Source organism: Anomaloglossus baeobatrachus, chromosome 2, assembly GCF_048569485.1.
Source record: "Anomaloglossus baeobatrachus isolate aAnoBae1 chromosome 2, aAnoBae1.hap1, whole genome shotgun sequence".
NCBI lineage: Eukaryota > Metazoa > Chordata > Amphibia > Anura > Aromobatidae > Anomaloglossus > Anomaloglossus baeobatrachus.
In genome coordinates this window covers 162,636,342-162,654,017 of record NC_134354.1, presented here as the reverse complement: position 1 = coordinate 162,654,017, position 17,676 = coordinate 162,636,342, and the positions used below count along the sequence as shown (strand labels likewise).

General features: G+C 42.1%; 1 protein-coding gene across 1 annotated transcript in view; it reads left to right on the top strand.

The window, feature by feature from the left end:
* The window catches only part of MXRA5 (matrix remodeling associated 5), a 129,661-nt gene extending 113,278 nt beyond the window's left edge, over nucleotides 1-16,383 (top strand). Inside the window, exons 5-7 of the mRNA XM_075335474.1 lie at nucleotides 4,274-9,052; nucleotides 10,408-11,308; nucleotides 13,678-16,383. Coding sequence (XP_075191589.1) covers nucleotides 4,274-9,052; nucleotides 10,408-11,308; nucleotides 13,678-15,583 — 7,586 coding nt within the window. The 3' untranslated portion in view covers nucleotides 15,584-16,383. The remainder of the gene's footprint in view (nucleotides 1-4,273; nucleotides 9,053-10,407; nucleotides 11,309-13,677) is intronic.
* Nucleotides 16,384-17,676: the final 1,293 nt, after the last annotated feature.

Sequence of the window (17,676 nt, the reverse complement as noted above, 5' to 3'; positions counted from 1 at the left end):
ACGACCCATATGACTGTGTGTCCGGAGGACAGGGGCAAGTCCGTAATAAAGTCCATTGCAATGTGTTGCCACGGAACGGAGGGTATAGGCAGAGGCAGAAGACGGCCATATGGCAGGTGTTTGGGCGTCTTGTTCCTGGCACAAGAGGAGCAGGCTGAGACAAAAGAAGCGACGTCCGTGCGAAGGGATAGCCACCAGTTGTGACGTACAATTGTACTCCATGTTTTCTTCTGACCAGCATGGCCGGCTATTTTCGAGGCATGGCCCCAGTGCAACACTTTTTGCCTGTCGGTCTCAGAGACATAGGTCTTCCCGGGCGGTATCTGGGCCAGGGTGACAGAGGCCACCGGAATGATTTTACTAGGGCAGATGATGGGCTGGGATGTCTCCTCCTCCTGCTCCATGGGCATGAATGACCTGGACAAGGCATCTGCTCGTACATTCTTGTCCGCGGGTCGAAAATGGAGCTGAAAATCGAATCTGGCAAAGAACAAGGACCACCTGGCTTGCCGTGGGTTCAGTCGCTGAGCGGACCGCAGGTATTCCAGGTTCTTGTGGTCCGTGTAAATGATCACGGGGTACACTGCTCCCTCCAGAAGGTAGCACCATTCCTCCAGAGACAGTTTGACTACCAATAGCTCTCGGTCACCGATGGTGTAGTTGCGTTCAGGCGCTGAGAAGCTCTTGGAGTAGAAACCGCAAGTAACCATCTTCCCGGAGGAGGACTTCTGCATGAGCACTGCTCCGGCTCCCGAGGAGGAGGCATCCACCTCCAAGGTGAACTGTCGGTTCAACTCAGGACGGTGGAGCACAGGGGAGGAAGCAAATGCCTGCTTCAGGGAGCCAAACGCGGTGTCGGCCGCAGGTGATCAGTCCTTTGGATTAGCCCCCTTCTTGGTCAAGGCGGAGAGAGGTGCAGTCAGAGCAGAGAAGTGAGGGATGAACTGACGGTAATAGTTTGCGAATCCCAGAAAGCGTTGGATTGCCTTCAGTCTGGAAGGAGGGGGCCAGTTGAGAATGGAAGAGACCTTCTCCGGGTCCATCTGCAGACCGGTATCGGAGATTACGTAACCCAGGAAGGGAAGAGAAGACTGCTCGAAGACACACTTCTCGTACTTGGCGTACAGACGATTCTCCCTCAGTCTTTGTAGTACCAGCTGCACGTTCTCTCTGTGGGTCTGGAGGTCCGGAGAAAAGACCAGGATATCATCGAGATACACCACCACACAGACGTAGAGAAGGTCCCGGAACACGTCGTTCACCAATTCCTGAAAGACTGCTGGTGCGTTACACAGGCCGAAGGGCATCACACAATATTCATCGTGCCCATCGCGAGTATTGAATGCGGTCTTCCATTCGTCCCCAGAGAGGATGCGGACCAGGTTGTAGGCACCCTGAAGATCCAACTTGGTAAACACACGAGCTCCTCTAAGCCGATCAAACAATTCGGGGATGAGCGGCAGGGGGTATTTATTTTTCACGGTGATTTGATTCAATCCCCGGTAGTCAATGCATGGGCGTAGGTCGCCCTCTCTCTTCTTAACGAAGAAGAAGCCAGCTCCAGCAGGAGAGGAGGATCTCCGAATGAATCCCCTTGCCAGGTTCTCTGTGATGTAGGTAGACATGGCCCTTGTTTCAGCAGAAGACAGCGGATATATCCGTCCTCGAGGTGGTGTAGTTCCCGGGAGTAGGTCGATGGCACAGTCGTAAGGACGATGTGGCGGCAGTACCTCTGACTCCTTTTTATCAAAGACATCCGCGAAGGACCAATAGGCCGAGGGCAGTCCCGGTAGGGACTCTGGAACTGGAGGTCGTCGGATGTGTTGAATAGTCTTCAGACAGTTCTCGTGGTAAGAGGAGCCCCATCGGGTGATTTCACCAGTACCCCAGCTGACTGACGGTTCGTGTGTCCGTAACCAGGGGAGTCCCAGCAGGATTTGATGAGACATGTGTGGGAGGACGTAGAGAGAGATGTTCTCAGTGTGCAGGGCACCGATACGTAGTTCCACCGGCTTGGTGATCCACGAGATGGTGTCAGAGAGGGGTCTCCCATCTACAGAGGCAATCACGAGGGGTTTGTCGAGTGGAGTAACAGGCACCTGGTACTTGTCGACCGTGGCCTGCTGGATGAAATTGCCTGCTGCCCCGGAATCGAGGTACGCCTCGACCGTGAACCGCGTTTCTCCCGTTGTCACTTGAACAGTCCACGTAACCGGGTCTGAGAGAGTCCCAGCACCTAGGGTGGCCTCTCCTACCAGCCCTAGGCTTTGGCGTTTCCCGACCTCTCTGGACAGGAGCGTAGAAGGTGTGTGCCCTCTCCGCAGTAGAAGCAGAGGCCCTTGGCGAGCCGTTCTGCTCGGCGTTGTTCGGACTGCCGCAAACGGTCAATCTGCATGGGCTCGTGGACAGAGACACCAGACGACGTTGACTGAAGTACGGCGGGCTTCTGCGGAGGAGAGGAATACCGTATCGGACGTCTCTCACGGGACACCTCTTTGGATCGTTCCTGGAATCTGAGGTCCACGCGGGTGGCTAGTGCGATCAGGGCATCCAGAGTAGAAGGAACATCGCGGCCTGCCAGCTCGTCCTTAATACAACTGGAGAGTCCTTCCCAGAAGGCGGCGGTGAGGGCTTTATTGTTCCAGCCCAATTCTGAGGCCAAAGTGCGGAAGCGGATGGCATACTGCCCCACCGTCATGGTCCCCTGACGTAGCCTGAGGAGTGATGAGGCGGATGCGGCGGCACGGCCGGGTTCGTCGAAGGTGGTTCTAAACGCCTGCAGGAAGTCCTGGATGTTAGTGGTTACAGGGTCCTTCTTTTCCCACAAGGGGTTCATCCAGGCCAGTGCCTCACCCTCTAGATGGGACATCACAAACGCCACCTTGGCTTGGTCAGAGGCAAACAGGTGCAGAAGCAGCTTGAAATGGAGGGAGCACTGGTTTAAGAATCCTCTGCAGGTCTTGGGATCTCCGGCATATCGGGGTGGAGAGGCCAAGCGGAGTTTAGAAGCTTCCAAGGTAGCCGCTACGGGAACCGTGACCGTGGACTGTGCAGTGGTAACCTGAGATGCCAGGGACGTGGCAGACGCTTGCAGCGTGTGCAGGCGGGTATCCACTGAGGTCATCATGAAGGCCAGCATGCGGGACTGAGTCTCGCGCTGATGTCCGAGTTCCTGCTGCAGGGTGCCCAGCTGGGCCGCTAGTGCTTCGGCGGGATCCATGGCCTGTTCTTACTGTTAGGGCCAGGTGGACGGGCAGACCCAGGAGGTGGATCCACTGGGCCGAACTCTTCACTGAAGGCAAGGGGTCCGGTAGCCGGAGCACTACAGGTAGCAGGACAGTCCGTTCCAAAGAGTGGAGTGTAGAAGTCCCTGGGACCACGGAGTCACCGAAGGTGGTCCGGATGGCAGAGCTCAGGTTCGGAGGCCGAGATGTTGTCAGGCAGAGTCCGGAACCGATGGAGCGAGAAGACGGGTCACCACAGGGATCAGAGATGGAATGGACTGACGGGATGGCGGACAGTCACCGTTCGGGGTACGGGAATCGTCAGGACCGGATTGCGTGGCAGGAGCGGCTCTAGGAGAGAGATAGGTAAGTATACCAGCAGACACAAGGAGACCTGACTCCTAGCTTAGCAAAACACGAAGAACAGGCCCCGCCCACTTGGAAAGGATCCCCCTATATACCCAATACCTGATCCTTCAATATCCTGTTGGAGGACATTGACCCTTTAAGAAAGGGTCAATGACCGCGTGTGCGCCCTAATGCGCATGCGCGAGGCCCGGGTGCCAGAAGCTAGGGCAGGGAGCGGCGAACAGGAGGCAGGAGAGCCGGGCTGGAGCAAAGCTGCCGACGGACGCCGGGAGCGGGGACTGGGACGCCTGGGGATCACAGGTGATGGGGCCTGGAGGCTGTGGAGCGGGGGACGCCGGACAGAGGAGCCGGGGAGCGAGCCAGGGAAGCCGGGGAGCGTGGCAGGGGAGCCGGGGAGCGTGACAGGGGACCGGTGAGCGTGACACCATATTTTCAAGGGCTAAATGCAAGCATGTGTTTTCTGGTAATACTTTGGTTTTGCCACAAACTCATGCACTATTTTGCCCTCCCATGTGATTTTCAGTCAAATTCAACCTCCTCAGTGGTACTCTGCCATGAAAACAATGCTTGGTTTTATCACAATTTATCTAATTGCACAATACACATTGTTTTATGCTTCTAATTGTACCAAATAAAAATGTTTTATAATGAAAATATTTCTTTTTTTCATGTTCTCCTAGGTGTGCTAAAATGCAAAAAAGACAGATCATATGAAAACGGACAACTGTGTGCTATGTGTTCTAGCCCGAGACATCTACAAAACCAAGAAATTCAAAGTTTAAAAGATATGTCCTGTACTCAGCCTACTATTTCTTCACCATTAAGGATAAACAGGACTGATGAGAACTCTGAAGACGATGACACCGAGTCTCAATTGTTGGAGTTAAATAAGGATTTTCTAGGACAAATTATTTTAAATATGACCGATGAGCATGGAAACCTAGTCAATTTGGTTTGCCAAGTGAAGAAAACTGAAGACTATAGCAAAATTCAGTGGAACCAACTTCATCAAGAAGAAATTGATGTTAATGCAACCTTCGCTTTAGATTTTGAATGTCCAATGACTCGGGAAAACTATGAAAAATTATGGAAGTTAATAGCCTACTACAGTGAGGTTCCTGTGAAGTTGGAAAGAGAACTCCAGTTTACAGACAGCTCTAAGCTAACATACAGATACAAACAGAATCTGGATCATGATTCATATTATTACACAGGAGTTCGAGCTGTCATATCAGCAGAACCTGAATGGGTGATGCAAACTGCCATAAAGATTCAGCTGAATAGAAGGAAAAGCACGGCCAAGAAAGTTACCCTGTCTTTCTCCACGCAGTTCTCCCAATCAATTCACACAAAAGAGATTCAGTATCCAAAGAATAGCTGGATCATGATAAATAGGAATGAAAACACCAAAACATCATATAGTGTAATTAAAGGGAGTGTCTGCCAAATGACCTGCCATGTAAAGTCTTCCGAGACACCTACTATAGAATGGAGTTTCCCAGATGGAACAACATTAAAAGCTCCATACATTGATCGAGATAGCAGATTCTCTATATCAGCAAGTGGACAGTTGATGATAAAAGAAGCAGATTTCCAAGATTCTGGAATCTATCACTGTATTGCTCAAGTAAAGCATGAGGTTGACACCTTGGCTGTAAGAGTGCTGGTGCAGCCTCCATCAAATGAGATATCTGAAAGCAACATTAAAGTGGTCACTAAAAGTGTTGGAGAACCTGTAACTCTTCCATGTAATGCTGTGGCAAATCCCAACGCCAACGTGAATTGGATTTTACCAAACAATAATATTATCAATTCAGGGACAAATAAAACAGGTGTATATTTATCTATTAATGGATCATTGTTAATTCCAACTGTAAAACTTACCGATACTGGCCTTTATCGATGCATAGCACTCAATCAATATGGAGCAGATCACTACAGTGTGCAGGTAGCAATCTTAAGAAAGTTTTCCGAACAGTTAAATAAAGTAACAATAATAAAGAAACGTCCTATGGTAAAGGTTTCTTCAAAGCCCACATATGATCTGATAGATGATGATAGGGGATCTGGTGAAAGGGACGTAGAAGAAGAAACAAAGAAATACAACGTTCAAGACAGAATACAATCTGGAAAAGATAAAAATGCTAGAGTTCCAGGCAAGGTTGGCAGAAAAGACAGGAAAAAAATTAATTCATGGAAAAATACAGATAGGGATGAAGACAGCAATATAGCAGAAGGCAGAAGAAAGTTTGAATCCAGAAGAAGAATAATAGGTGGTAATAAGCAGATTGATCCCAAGAAATGGGCCACTATTTTGGCCAAAGTTAGAGGAAGAAATAATCTGAAAACTACTGATGTTCCTTTTCTAACTACCCCAAGAGCCGTAACTATCCCAACCTACAAACATGAAGACACAACTTCTTCGATATCTGAATCACTGTATACAATTAAAGAAGAAGCAAGCAATATAGTGGAAGCATCAGCAGATGATGATGTATTATATATAACTTCTTCTCCAAAAGTGACCATAACACAGTATCAAGACCTAACAAAGGTAGACAATGATTTGTCAGCAACTAAGGAGGATGTAGATGATTATAGTGAAGTTCCATTTGTAGAGGAGATTCAAGAGGAAGCAACAACAGAATCTTCTATCAACGTTAATACTTTGAGTGCAACAAATCCTGTGGTATCACCTATTGAAAATATAGATATAGAAGATTCCATTTATTCTATAGATGAAGATTTTAAAGCCTTTACAGAAGATGATACTGGTATTGAAAGTGTTGATCCAACAAATGGTATTGAAACTGAAATCTATCAAACTGATTCTAATCCAGAACAAAAAGAAAACTTTGTGATTGAAGACCCTACTTTAATTTCAAGCAGTACCATTACTACTATGCCTAGTATTGAAATAGATGATACAGAAGATGTTGGAATAGCTATAACACCAAGCTATGATTCCACACAACATAATACAGATGAAATATTCAATCATAAATATCCAACAGCACCAGAAATTAATGAAAACAGCAATAATGTTAATTTACAAGTGGACAATGACATTTCTCCTCTATTTCCACCTGAAACTGCTATTCCTGAATATGATCAGATAGTCTCTAAAGCCATAGATAGTATTATACCTAAATCAAACGGCATTACTTATACAACATCACCCCCTATTGCAAATACTCCTGATTCGGATGTCATGTTTACTGTTCCAATCATCTCTGAAAATCTTGAAGAAGTATCTACCACTGAAAGTGACATCATTAACCTAAATTATCCAGACACCTCAATAGAAACAGAGCAACCTTTATGGATGACAACAAGTCCACATACTTTTGTAATAGTCCCAGGAACAACTCATAGGTCTATGCTGATTACTACACAAGAACCAACTACCACAACAGCATTTACAACGAATGCCTATATTCCATATCCTAGGAGAAGAAACAATGGGAGACGAAAGTTCCGACCAAGATTCCGTCACCGCCAAAACCAAGTTCATCCCACAGTGTCTTCTACACAAAGTCATTTAAATATGGTAACTCAAAAAAGACCAATTCCTGAACAGGAAAAGAGCACAGAATTTTTGTCAAATCAAGATATTGTACATCAACCTAGGGTAACTACTCACCCAACACATGTTCAGCCAACATATCGCGTATTGCTTCCTTCATCAGAAAAGGATGAACAGCTTGTATCTATTACTCCCACACAAAGACCTGGCATCAAGGCAAAAATACCACTTGCTCCCCCAGTTACAGCAAAAGAGATTTTGGACTCTATAGATATAAAAGGTGACAAAGAATTATATGTATTAAAAACTATTGGTGATTCAGAAAAAGAGAATAAAATTCAAACTATGGATGTACCACATACAAAGAGCACCACAACAGAATCACCAAAAACGAAACCACGTCAATATTGGCAACCTGTAACAGATGACATTCATATTTCAAAAGAGACTGAAATAGAACTTGCAGACCTTTTAACAGAATCTCCAGTGCGTCTTATAGAAGAGCGTTCAACATTACCCACCTTTTCTGCTAAAACCCAAGGTTCATTAAAATATGCAATTTTTACCCAAAAAGATACATATAGGCAGTCAAAAACAGTGCAACCAACTCAAAAAACATCAACTTCTTTTAATAAAGACAAGTATAATCAAAGAACGTTCCACAATTATCACTCAAATACAGCAATATTTAACCACCCATTTAAGCAGAATGTAACGCCCAATCCTGGGAAATATGTGACAGCTAATCCAGTTACTAAAAATGTTATTCTCCCCACTACACATTTTTCCATGACTTCTCCGAGCAGGCAGCATTTACCAATACAACCTTTAATTCCTAAGGACAAATATCAAGAAATTTTACAACCAATTTCACCAACCAAGGGAGCTAAATTATTCCAATCAAGTACTCTTCCCTCAAAGATAAATGAGCTAGATTCTTATTCTTCCAACCAGAATAAAGTGTTTGTGCAGTCTAAACAGGAACAATTTAAAGATACCTTTGGTGTAAAATCAAACAACAGCCTACCTTATAACCCAAAGTATCGTCATCAACCTCGAGTAGTGAACAACTACCATCATGGAATAGTTCCACCATACTACAATCCATCCAGAGGAAATATTAGACCACCTCAAATTGGAACTAATGGACCTCTGCGCTACTATGTTACAAATCAGCCTATTGTAATAACCAATAAACCTGAAATTACAGCTTATACTGCACATACAATGCAAAATGTCCCAGAAAAGAAACAATCCACTCCACATATGTCTACAACTACTCCAGTAACAACTACAACTACAGTTATTCCAATATACAGACCAAGACCAGTGACACCAAATAAATTTAATCAGGGACAAAGAATTACACCCAATTATAGACCATATGGAAATAACTTTATAACGGATAATAAAGGTACCTCAGTACGTATCCCTTTTTATGGAAATCCATATAATATTAACCCAAGAATCCCATATCGTTTTAATAGAACTAGGCTTTTTCAATTAACTGTTACAGCTAAGCCTAGTCCCTCAACTAATTTAGCCCCGGTAAATACAAATAATAAAGTTTGGAGCACAGTTTCAAGCGGGATAAAAACCACTACTTCCCCTCCTCAAGTAGTTACCCGAACCTTTACATCAACCGCATCTACTACAACCCTTGCATATTTTGTGCAAAGTCGTACATCTCAGGCTTCTACTACCACCACCCAGCCATTGTGGCATTTCTTTAATGCTAATAAAGGACCTCGTCTTACATCCTATAAAGCAGAATCAACAGAACAAATCAACAAGGTCCAAGAAAGCAAAGCCAATATTGTGACCACTGGATACCACCAGCTCGTATCCGTACCATTTGGACTGGATGCTATTTTTCCATGTAAAACTACTGGGGAACCTAAACCTTTGATTACTTGGACAAAGCTTGCTACAGGTAATACATACAAAGTGTCTTTAAGCAAACTGTGTCAAAAAATGACAAACTATTTTAATCAGGTTTTAATGCAACGTATGTTTTAAAGATTTTTTTTCTACAATCAGTATTGAAAAGGAGATTTTATTACTCTGAACACAGAGGCTATTGTAGACTCTTGCTTCCTATTCTTTAATGAAATTCACATGTACATTATCAGCGATAGACTCACTCAGATCCTTTATTTTGTAATAAGGCAGTTAATGAGCTTGTGAAAAGGTCACTGTTAAGGGCACTTTACACACTGCGATCTCGCTAGCAAGATCGCTAGCGAGCATACCCGCCCCCGTCGGTTGTGCATCATGGGCAAATCGCTACCCGTGGCGCACAACATCGCTCGGACCCGTCACACTACTTACCTGCCTAGCGACGTCGCTGTGACTGGCGAACCGCCTCCTATCTAAGGGGGTGGTTCGTTTGGCGTCACAGTGATGTCACTAAGCGACCGCCCAATAGAAGCGGAGGGGCGGAGATGAGCGGGCCGAACATCCCGCCCACCTCCTTCCTTCCTCATTGCGGGCGGCCGCAGGTAAGGTGAGGTTCCTCGTTCCTGCGGTGTCACACATAGCGATGTTCAGTGACGCTGCTGGGATGTCGCTGTGACGCTGAACGCACCGCCCCCTTAGAAAGGAGGCGGTTCGCCGGTCACAGCGACGTCGCAGGGAAGGTAAGTCCGTGTGATGGGTCCGGGTGATGTTGTGCGACACGGGCAGCGATCGGCCCGTGTCGCACAACCGATGGGGGCGGGTACGCACGCTGGCGATATCGGTACCGATATTGCAGTGTGTAAAGCGACCTTTAGTGAAATGGAGCCAGAAAGTTTATCCCAAATGCACACCTCTTCTACAGACCCTTCTGCATTGATCAGTTAACACAGTTAAAGTACTATTCCAGGGGCTTTTTTGCATCACCATATAGGTATTAGTAATGTATGTTCCAGGTGTGTAGTAAAATACCTAAAAGAAATCTGTCAGCAGCTTTTTGCTACCTCATCTAAGAGCAGCATGATGTAGGCAAGGAGACCCTAAATCCAACAATGTATCACGTAGATTACTGGGTGCAGCCATTCTGACACAATCAGAATTATTAGATTTTTACTACACATAAGGAGCATACATTACTGATACCTATCCGATAGTGAAATTTAAAAAAAAAAAACCTGAAATGATATTTTAAATAATGTGGAAAGAAGCATAAAATGGCAGAAAAAAAGTACTTTTATATTGCATTCATTTAAATGATGCCGGTTAAAGTTTTATATGAATTTTTATACAGTATGTTTTTGCTTACACTTATTTTTCTTTTACTTTTTTCAGGTGCAATAATGTCCTCAAAAAATAAAATACAACGGTTCGAAGTGTTAGATAATGGAACATTGCATATACAGAATCTGCAACTTCAAGACCATGGGCAATATATGTGTACTGCTCAGAACAAACATGGTACCGATAAGATGACTGTTACTTTGTCGGTTGTGGCTCAGAAACCTAAAATAATGCTACCTCGTTTCAAGGATAGTTTAGTATATCTTGGAGATACAATTACAATGGACTGTAATACTACCGGTATTCCACCACCTCATATTTCTTGGATACTGCCAGATAGAAAAATACTACGTACGGTCACCACTATTGAATCTCGTGTAATGCTGCTTTCTAATGGAAGTTTATCCATTAAAGAGGCAACATTTCCTGACAGAGGCGTCTATATGTGTGTTGCCAGCAATGTGGCAGGAGCAGACAGTTTAACTATCAAGCTTCAGGTATCACCATTGCCTCCCATAATTCAACAGGAAAAGGTGGAAAATATTTCATTGCCACAGAGCCATAGCATTTATATTCATTGCTCAGCAAAAGGTGCTCCTCCACCTACTATTCGTTGGATTCTCTTAGATGGTACACAGGTCCGCCCTTCCCAGTATGCAAATGGAAATTTATTTGTGTTTCCCAATGGAACACTGTATATACGTAACAGCTCACCAAGAGACATCGGGAAGTATGAGTGCATAGCAGCAAACATTGTAGGTGCTGCCAGGAGAATAGTGCATCTGGATGTAAGGAAATTTTCATCAAACGCAAAGATCACTGCAAGTTCTCCACAGAAGACAGATGTTTCATATGGTGGGACTCTACGCTTAGAGTGTAGTGCAGCCGGTGATCCATGGCCAAGAATAATGTGGAGGCTTCCTTCTAAACGTCTGGTAGACTCCTTTTTCAGGTGAGATGTAATCATATTTTTTTTATAATTTCTGATATTGCATTTTGTAATAACTCTGGTACAAAAGTAATATCCATGTATATACATATAAATAAATATAAATACAGTGGAACCTTGGTTTGAGAGCATTTTGCAAGGCAAGCAAAGCTTTTTACAAATTTGTAACTTGGTTTAAGAGCAATGCTTTCCAATAAGAGCAAATACTCACCATGCACATTTCCGATTCTGTCCTTTCACCGGGCTCTGACCCTCTCTGAAGGTAACTTTCTGTACTTATGTACTGTATACAGAAACAGAAGTTCCAGGCGGCACACAATCCTTCAAGGTGCACGTGTCCAAGGAAGGCATCCACAGTATATTTAATACAAAGGACCGGCACTCCAAATCTTCTGAAATATTTTTGTAGTTTATTCCATCATATCATACAGGCGTAAATTTATGCCTGTATGATATGATGGAATAAACTACAAAAATATTTCAGAAGATTTCAGAAGATTTGGAGTGCCGATCCTTTGTATTAATTATGTACTGTATACTGTATACAGTATGCCATCGTACAGTACAGTATATACTATATAGCATGTCTATCAATTTCCATTTGTTGATACATTATTGTACTTTCTTATTGATAAACAGTACAGCACATTGCTTATACTGTTCCTCTCGCACACCAACAATTCATTGTAAGCTAAAGTGCAGTTTAATTTGCTTTATATGCTTTTTACTGTACTGTACAGTATTTTTTATTAGTGTACTGTAATAATTTTATATGAATACAGTACATTATTTGGCATTACTTTAATACATTTGTATAAATACGGTAAATATTTTTGGGTTGTGGAACGAATTGTCTGCATTTCAATTATTTCCTATGGGAAAATTTGCTTTGATAAGAGTAACTTGGTTTAAGAGCACACTGCCGTAACGCATTATGCTCTTAATCCAAGGTTCCACTGTATTGTTTTTAGATATGGATCCTAAAACTTATCTATTGAGGAATGTTTCCAAGGTCACCTAATCTAGACAAGATTTTCAATTTTTTTATCATATTAATATTGTATATTTTAAAAAGACACCCTATAATAGATATCCTTAGATAATCAATAAATAAACGAAAAAGTGTGAAAGTGCATTTAAGAATATTAAACCTGCATACCTTTTAAATACTTGTGATTAGTGATCACTGGCCTGTGTGTCTGTCTCTTGCCTCCAACGCACGTTTCATCACCATCATGTTTGCCTAATAGTACATTTAATCCCACACTGCATCTGCCTATTTAAAAATATAAAAATATTCAGCTATTAGACTCTGCAACATGTTTCACCATAACAGACTACATCAGGGGTTACAGCCTTATAACCTCCTTCACCTGATGTAGCCTGTTATGGTGAAACATATTGGGGAAGCTAATAGCTGAATACTTTTAGGTAGGCAGACACAGGGTGGGATTAAATGCACTATTAGGGTGAGCACAAAGTAAAATGGTCCCCGGCCATATATGTATTGAATTCTATCTTTGATTAGATACCCTATATTTCATTTACAGGCTTATAAAAATTGCAAATACACTGCCCTACTATCTGTGTTTTTAATCATAGGCCAGTTTTGATTAATTTATAGATTAAAAGTTATATTTTAGTATTAGTCTGTTGTTAGGGTACCTCTTGTTGCCTTTTGCAAAATGTGTTCATGTTTGTAATCTTGTACTCACACATAGAAAAGAAAGTCATCATTTTCTTGTACAGTAGGTATGGGTGGTCTTTTTCTTTCATGTATGCTTTTACGGTGAAAAACAAGACCCAGATCATCACATGTCAAGGTTGGGCACCAATAGCAGATGTTTTGTTTTTTGAAATGGAGCTCACCTTCTTTTGTATACATTGCTTGCTAATTTTACTGGGCTGTAGATGGCCTCAATGATTATTGTAAATAATGAAATGACCAACCTAAGCAGAGTTCGCATCTATCTGTATACCTCAGGATCTGAATATGTTGTACACGTACCCTTTCTTCCTTACATTACCCTTTTGCAATTTTTATTTTTTACATTGGAAAAATTTACAGTACTTTTCAACACATGGATTTTGTTTTTCATTTATGTAACTAAAGATTCAAACCAAGCTTTGCTCCATGAAATTGCTTTCAGAATGGATGACAATGATTGTCACTTGTAAAAGAAACCTCCATCAAATTCTGAAGCTGATCAGAAATAACTAAAATACAAAAAATAAAAATTAAACTTGCTTTGATATGTTACTTTGTAGAAGTGTTTGCATAAAATGCTGGATTTTATAAGTTTTTGGCTAAGAACAGATATGTTGTATTGGTTACTTAGATTAATAATATATTTTTATTTTGTATTGAATAGCTTTGACTCAAGAATCAAGACTTTTGCGAATGGAACATTGATCATCTATTCAGTGACTGAAAAAGATGCTGGGGACTATTTGTGCATGGCCCGAAACAAGCTAGGAGATGACTATTTGGTGCTCAAAGTGAATGTCATGATGAAAGCTGCTAAAATCCAGCAAAAAAATGATGTGGATCATAAAGTTATATATGGTGGAGATCTAAAGGTTGATTGTGTCGCAACAGGTGTTCCTAATCCTGAAATCTCATGGAGTCTACCTGACGGAAGTATGGTCAATAATGTAATGCAATCAGATGACAGTGGGGCACGGTCAAGAAGATATGTGGTATTCAATAATGGAACTTTGTACTTCAATGAGGTAGGAATGAAAGAGGAAGGTGATTATACGTGCTACGCTGTGAACCAAATTGGACAAGATGAGATGCGAGTAAGTGTCAAAGTAGTAGCTGAAAAAGCAGTTATTAAAAATAAAACCTATTCAGTTACCAATGTGTCCTATGGCGACGTTGTCTCTGTTTCGTGTGAAGTCAAAGGTGAGCCTATTCCCAAAGTAACATGGCTTTCACCAGCAAATCGACCCATACCTTCTTCATCTGAAAAATATCAAATCTTCCAAGATGGGACTCTTTTAATCCAAAAGACTCAACGATCTGATAGTGGAAACTACACATGTTTGGCACAAAACAAAGGGGGTGAGGATAAAAAAGTGGTTCATATTCATGTAAATGTTCTTCCACCAAAGATTAATGGATATTCTAATGCTATAACGACAATACAAGAATCTGCCATGAAAGATACCCGATTATTGATAGACTGCAAAGCTGAAGGAATCCCAACACCTCGTGTCATGTGGGCTTTTCCTGAAGGAGTAATTCTTCCTGCTCCTTACTATGGTAACAGAATCACAGTTCATCGCAATGGAACCCTTGAAATTAAAGTTCTACGGAAAACAGATTCAGTACAGTTAGTATGCATTGGAAGGAATGAAGGGGGAGAGGCAAAGTTAATTGTGCAATTGACTGTGAATGAGCCAGCAGTGAAACCTCAATTTAACACTGACAATGAAATTGTTGTTGTGGCCGAAGGCCAGTCTGCTAAACTTAACTGCTCAGCTACAGGTATTCCACAACCAGACATAATATGGATACTTCCAAATGGAACACAAATTATTAGTGGAAATCATCTACACCGAATTTTCCATGGACAAGATGGTACTTTACACATTGGTTCTACAGCAGTACCAGATGGAGGAGCCTATCGATGCCGAGCTGCAAATATTGCGGGATCCGCTGACAGAATGGTCACTTTGCAAATTGGTCGTAAACCTCAAATAAGTAACAATTATAATAACCTAGTTAGTATAATCAATGGGGAGACTTTACAGCTTCACTGTGTTACACAAGGAGAAACAAAGCCTCAGATCTCTTGGACCTTACCTAATGGAGTAGTTATCGATGGTCCACAAGTTAAAGGTCGCATTTCTCTATTACAAAATGGCTCCCTTGTTGTACGAGACACTACTGTTTATGACAGGGGAAGTTATCAATGTAAAGCAAAAACACAATATGGTTCATCCACAATGAACGTTCCAGTGATAGTCATTGCTTATCCTCCCCGTATAACTACGAGCCCTGCACCTGTTATTTATGCTCGACCAGGAAGCTCCGTTCAGTTAAACTGCATGTCAATCGGGATACCAAAAGCTGAAATATCCTGGGAGCTTCCGGATAAATCTCACGTGACGGCAGGAGCTCAGTCTCGCTTGTATGGAAACAAATTTCTTCATCCTCAAGGGACATTAGTTATTCAACATTCTTCAAAGAGAGATGCAGGTTATTATAAATGCACAGCTAAAAATATATTAGGCAGTGATACGAAAACAACTTATATACATGTATATTAATACAAATAAGAATATCCACCTAAAAGCCCATGACTGCCATGCAAGTGCAAAGTATACTGTATCACTTCTCTTTTCAGACATCCTCCGATAATATAATATAATCAAACGGTATAACAATGTACATTCAAACCAGAAACCAAGAGTACTATTAATGAGACCAAAGGCATAGATGTACAATATATCAGATTTTAAGGCTTTTGAAGCTCAATCATGTTATTTACCATTTGTATTTCGGGATGATACAGTATCACATTGACTTGATCTGCACCTTACTACCAAAGAAGTATTAATACCATACACATCCTCCAGTTATATGTCTTTTTTACTTTGTGTTTGAAGATGTATCGTTTTCCATTTCCTCTTAGTGATCTAACTCCACTATCTTTAGAGAAAAATGATAGTGAAAATTACAAGTTGCCTCTAACAAAAGATAATTACCAATATTCCATCATAGGTTTTCCTATAGGAGCAATTTGCCTTTCCATTAGAGTTTGTCTATAGCGACTGTTATGTGTGCATCCACATACTGAATTACTAATGTTCTGCCATGCTGAAAGTCACCCTTCTCAGTTCCCATATGGGCTACGAGAAATATGAACTTATGAATATGCAACAGAAAAATATGACCGCGGTTATTGCTTTTTGCATATGTTTTATCTTAGTAATCTAACCATGAGACAAAAAATACTGCAAACCCTGTCTCATTTCTATAAATTATTTGGTCTTTAAAAGACTTTGCTGAAAACTGTGTTTATATTATTATGATTATTGTACTGTACATTTTATAATAAATATTATTTTCCAAACGATCGTTATAGCGCTAGAATTTTATTGAGGTCACCCTAGATTGGGGTCAGCTTTAAGATGAAGATCTAACGACTGTCGTAGTTGGAAAAATATGTGCCTGAAGACTAATTGTAGAGTGTGCTTTCAAGTAAGTTGTCAGAAAAATGTGTTATGTGTGAGTACATGAGGAATATAACAACATTTTTGGCCTTATGTGACATATCCAAATTATCTTTTCACCACTTTTCTGCTCTACATGCTCTGATCTATAAATTGCAATCCACTTAGAGTCTGGGAAAAAGACAAGCTTACAGTGGTTTCTCCCATAGACGGCACAGAGAGGTGAATTCCTTCTTTTCATTCACTTTTCTAGCACACAGAGCAAGCTGCAGCAATATGGAGGACATTATACAGCAGAGTTGAGCTGTTTCAATCTCAATCAAGCTCTGATTTGAGGTCAATCTTTGGCTATGAAGTAGTGATGTGTCGGTCATGACCGAAAGAGCCGGCTCCCTTATGTGAACGATGGGAACCGGCACCACAGTGGGAGCTCTCACTGAGCGTAACATTTCGGTGTTCAGCAAACAAAATCCCACCCACCTGAATAAACCCCACTCAACATTTTAAGTTTTTTGTTGCAAGTTGTTGGGGTTTTGGTAGTGGGTGGGTGAGGTTTTCCATCACGTTAACATCATCTTTAATATTTGTTTACCTGGGGTGAACATATATATTTAATATGGGTCCTTTTGGATCCAAAAGATATGGCTCTTTTAGGAGAGCGGAGCCAAGGGAGCTGAATCACCAAAAAGAGTCAGACAGCACATCACTATTATGAAGCTCTGCATGAAGCTTATCTGTCTACCTGTAGCTGTATCCTTCTGTGCTCTTTACTCCTTCTCCCACTTTCCCTTTCCATAGAGAATAATGGGCTGTATCACATGACTCGTACAGTTTGTCTCCTTGGTAGAGTTGAGCGCGGTTCGTGGTTCGTGGTTCTCCAGTTCGTGGCTCGAGTGATTTTGGGGCCTGTTCTAGATCGAACTAGAACTCGAGCTTTTTTGCAAAAGCTCGATAGTTCTAGATACGTTCGAGACCGGTTCTAGCAGCAAAAAAAACAGCTAATTCCTAGCTTGCTTTCCGCTGTAATAGTGTAAGTCACTCTGTGACTCACACTATTATGACATTTCAGTGTATAGTGTGCGGGAACAGCGCATTCAGATCACTGCTGTATGTATAATGGCGATCGCCTTATTTTTTTTTTTTTTCCTTGTCTTCCTTCCCTACACAGCGCTGGACAGCTTAGGGAT